Source organism: Pyxicephalus adspersus, chromosome 5 (genome assembly GCF_032062135.1).
Source record: "Pyxicephalus adspersus chromosome 5, UCB_Pads_2.0, whole genome shotgun sequence".
Taxonomy (NCBI): Eukaryota; Metazoa; Chordata; class Amphibia; order Anura; family Pyxicephalidae; genus Pyxicephalus; species Pyxicephalus adspersus.
In genome coordinates this window covers 134,875,719-134,880,169 of record NC_092862.1, presented here as the reverse complement: position 1 = coordinate 134,880,169, position 4,451 = coordinate 134,875,719, and the positions used below count along the sequence as shown (strand labels likewise).

The window sequence follows — 4,451 nt, the reverse complement described above, 5'->3', positions numbered from 1 at the left end:
AAAAAAAAAAAAATTGTATTAATGATATATGACTATGGTAGGAACATTAGATTGTGAGTGCCTTTGGAGGACGTGACTATGGTGCTGTGTAATATGTTGGCGTCATAGAAATACCCTGTAATAATATTAATAATGTCATGGGAGTTATTTCCTGTGTTTTCCCAGCATTAAGTGCACATACCCTACCCCAAAAAGCACTCTCTGCTTCATTCAGGATCTGGTAGCCACTGGAGGAAGACGATGACCTGGGATCCTCCAGACTGAAGTTACAAACAAAATATAGGTACTCAAGGTTTTCTTATTTAATTTAAATATTAGGGGGGAACTCAAATAAGGAGAGAGACAAATGCTGGGTTGGAGGAGGGGGGGGGGGGTAATCCTAAGCCTAAAGTTGTGCTTTTACAGTTCTTTCAATCACTTCACCAAGAAACATGTCAACATCAATACATTAAAACAATGCCTAAGCAAAAGGTCATGCATCATGTATTCTTAAGACTAAGCAAGAATCCTGACTGTTTGAGGGATGTCTGACTACCAGAAGTATTTTGTTATTTTAATGGTATTGCAGTACAATGGGCCTGATTTATTAAAGCTGGAAAGATCTACTTTTCTCAGTGAAGCTGAGTGATCCAGCAAACCTGAAATGGATCTGGTCCAGTATTGACATTTGCTAACAAATATCAAATGATTTAGGAAAACCATTCCAGGTTTGCTGGATCACCCAGATTCACTGATGAAAGTGTATGCTCTCCAGCCTTGGAGAGCTTTAATAAATCAGGCTCAATATAGGAAAAGGATATCTGTTTGGCTTTGTCAGTGTCCCCCAGCTCCATACAGATGTTTCCCATGGTTTCAAGGATGTCCAGGTTGTCGGGCTCCATGTCCAGGGCTCTTTGACAAAACAGCTGGGCCATCTCATAATTAAAATTGTCCATATAGTCTTCAATCTTTCAAATGGGGAAAAAGATAATATATTAATTAAATAAATCAAAATTAAAGTATAACTATCATTTTAGTTGAAGTATGGAAGTTTTCTTTTTGCCTCCAATGAGATTTCATTTTACTTTCTGTCCTGTAGAAAATGAACTCTTCTCAACTCTCCCAAATGTAGAGAGAAATTAATTTCTGTCATCAAATCTAGTGTCCCCATCGAAGCATTTTCCCCTCTCACTTTCAGTTTTCAATGGCCACCCCCAAAAAAATCAGAATGTCCTAAATGAGGGGATAGACAACAATAAAAACAGTTTTTGAAAAGCTAATTGCGTGGGACTTTCCAGGTAACTTTTACACACTTAATAATAAACACAGGAAAGTATAATCAGAGGTTTCTACAGAGGTGGTTATTTGGCTAGGAAGATTTGAGAGTTGAGACCCTTTCCTGTGACCATTAGGTATTATCTACATTTCCTAATTTGATACACACTATATGGTGAACAACATTTCTAGTGAGGTGATGGTTTGAACACCATTTTAAAACCTCACCTAGAAAATTGGCAAGAAAGATGTTAATTGTCTTAATTGTCTTAAGTTATATATATATATATATATATATATATATATATATATATATATAAATGATGCTTCGAATTTGATTATTATTAAGAACCTTGAAGAACTAAAATTAGGTTGAAAGTTTGTATGAATTTTTGAAATGTCCTTCTGAAGAAGCCTGGTGGCGAAACGCGTTAAGACCTGAAATGTGTATTCAACTTTATTACAATGAAGGGGTAAAAGGGATTTTAAAGTTAAAAGTTATTTTTATATGTAATGAAATGACAGTGTATTGCAATTAACTTTTGGAAAAATTACAGAATAGGGATGTGGTACTATAAAATTATTCTCCCCCTAAATTCTTGAATAAACAATAAAAGATGACAAAGGTATTAACTATTATAAATTTAACCTAAACAAGTTTATTTGTAGATGCAAATTAAATTAAACTATTTAATTTAATTTTTTTAAATAATTAAAATTTATTGGTGAGGGGATGTGTCTTCTGCAATACAAGAAAATTCCCAACATGTTCGTAATCTTTTCTTCAAGGTATGATCCCAGCCTAGCTGGCAGATGGGAGAAAAAGAAATTCTATGTGTATACATGGGAGTTACTTCATCCCAGCCTGGCCAATCATAAAAGCCAAAGATCCCAAACACAGAAAGGACTGGGTGAAGATGCCAGCACACATGATGGGTAAAGGAGAAGTGTATAAAATAGCAAACAGACAGGTGAGTTTATTTTATTGCAGAAGAGATATTGTCTGTCCCTTTGGCAATTAGAGACCGGTCTGATTGCTTTAATTAACTTTAATTTTTTTTTTTTTTTTGTTCTGCTTTAAGTAAAGTCTCCATGGACATGATTAGGGGAGCCTTCTCCCTTGGGATCACTAATATAACGGGTCTTTCTCTCTCAGCAGTCTAATGGGTCTTTTTTTCCCCCTGGTCACCAAAGAGGTTTTTTTTTACCCGAGATCAATAAAGTAAAGGAAGGGGGTCATTTCCCACAGAACATATCACCTTCTCCAATAGCTGATGTATGGAATATTTCTGAGCCGTTTTATTCTTGGCTTTGTTTTCCATTTTGATTTTCATGCGATCTTGTACCGACAAGTTAGCTGCATCATGTCCTAAAGAGAATAACATGGGATACAGTAATATATTTGGTGGTAGATTTTGTAAGCAGCAAAGATAAATCTGTAACTTCCTATCAAACTGTTGGAAGGAAATTCAGAGTTAGTAACAAAAAAAAAATTACAAAAATTAAAAAAAAAAAAAAAATCAGGAGCTTCTTATTGTAAATAAAAAGAACAAACATGCACACAAATACAGAACATGACCTTGTCTGCCTTTTTCTGCCACCAAGAACTGTACATGGCTGCAATGCAATGCACGGTGGCTCAGTGGTTAGCACTCTGGCCCTTGCAGTGCTAGGTCCCAGGTTTGAATCTCTGCCAGGACATTATCTGCATGGAGTTTGCAGGTTCTCACCATGGTTGCGTGGGTTTCCTCCCACATTCCAAAAACATGAGGTTAGGTTAAAGCGGAACTAAACCGAAAACAAAAAAACGACACTTATCTTTATTCCGGAAGGTCCCTCGATGGCGCTGGTCCTTCCCACGATCCGGTCCTGCGTCGTCCTGGAATTCTTCATCCCAGTGCTGAGGAAGCAGCGGGCGTCGCCATCTTCATTCTTCACTTCCTTCGTCTTCTTTGGTCTTCTTGGCATTTCACCCAGGTGCGAGATTGGGTGAAGTAGCCCCCTGTAAAAGGGAAAAAAAAAAAGAGAAAACCAATCTCGCTGCGCTTGTGTGAGATTGGCATCTTTTTCAAAAATGCCCCTTCTTCACATGTCCGAGATTCGGGCATCCACAGAAGGAGCACCCAGAGCCTCCAGGGATGTGTGACGTAGGTATCCCGGGAGGCTCTGCGTCTCGGCGATCAAGGCAGAAAGGGAAGGTGCTGCACCTATTAAAAAAAAAAAATGAATAACATTTTACCTTTACATATAAGGGTCGTCTACCCTTTAGTACAGTCTCATTTTTTTTGTGAAAGCCAATTAACTTAACTGCATGTTTTTGGAATGTGGGGGAAATTGGAGTACCCGGAGAAAACCCACGCAGACACAGGGAGAACCTGCAAACTATGCAGAAAGTGCCCAGGCCGGGATTCGAACCTGGGACCCAGCACTGCAAAGGCCAGAGTACTAACACCTAAAGATGCACCACAAAAAAAAAGATGTTGCACTTAAAAAAAACTGAAACAAACTGAATTTTTACTTTAAATAAAAGGGTTGCTTACCCAAATATGTAAAGATAAAAAATTCTGAGTTTAGGTATGCTTTAAATATAGGAAAATGAAAAAGTGGCAATCAAACCTTAGTTTATGGTTGGTCTGGAGTTCCCTGAAAGTAGGAATAAATGTGTAATACTTAAGAACAAGTTTCTGTAGAGTTCTACAAGCAATCAACAAGTGAAAGATTTCATTACTGTGAGAATGGCATTGATGGAAATGAGGAATGTCCCCAGACATTTAGAAGTCATATTCAGTCCATTCATATAGATTACAAGAAGACCTAGCCTCCAATGTGTGTCACTGCAATCATTCTCATGCTGTTTACTTTCCCAGATAAACACAACTCCAGCATGTGATCAGGATGTGATAAAGCTGCTCACCTCCTTTCCTTTGCCTCTTCTTGATCTTGCTGTTCTTCTTGCTCTTAGCTTGTCCTCCCATAGCTAAAATCTCTGACAACACCAGCAGCCCTGGGCATCCACACTGAGGTGTCAGCACTGCTCTCTGCTCAGCTCACTTCCTGCAGCACCATGTGCATTAGCAGCGTGGATCCCAGCTGTGACGGCGGCCGGCTGGAGACAAACTTCCTGCACATGCGAAGCTGACAGCTGTCAGCATTGCTTACATTGTATCTGCTGCAAACTCTGACCTCATAGAATGGTC

The 4,451-nt window shown here is 38.6% G+C and overlaps 1 protein-coding gene across 1 annotated transcript in view; it reads right to left on the bottom strand.

The window, feature by feature from the left end:
• Positions 1-4,345, bottom strand: part of LOC140331630 (uncharacterized) — a 254,451-nt gene extending 250,106 nt beyond the window's left edge. Inside the window, exons 1-3 of the mRNA XM_072412809.1 lie at positions 4,169-4,345; positions 2,514-2,623; positions 801-947 (exon numbers count right to left, since the gene is read on the bottom strand). Coding sequence (XP_072268910.1) covers positions 801-947; positions 2,514-2,623; positions 4,169-4,229 — 318 coding nt within the window. The 5' untranslated portion in view covers positions 4,230-4,345. The remainder of the gene's footprint in view (positions 1-800; positions 948-2,513; positions 2,624-4,168) is intronic.
• Positions 4,346-4,451: the final 106 nt, after the last annotated feature.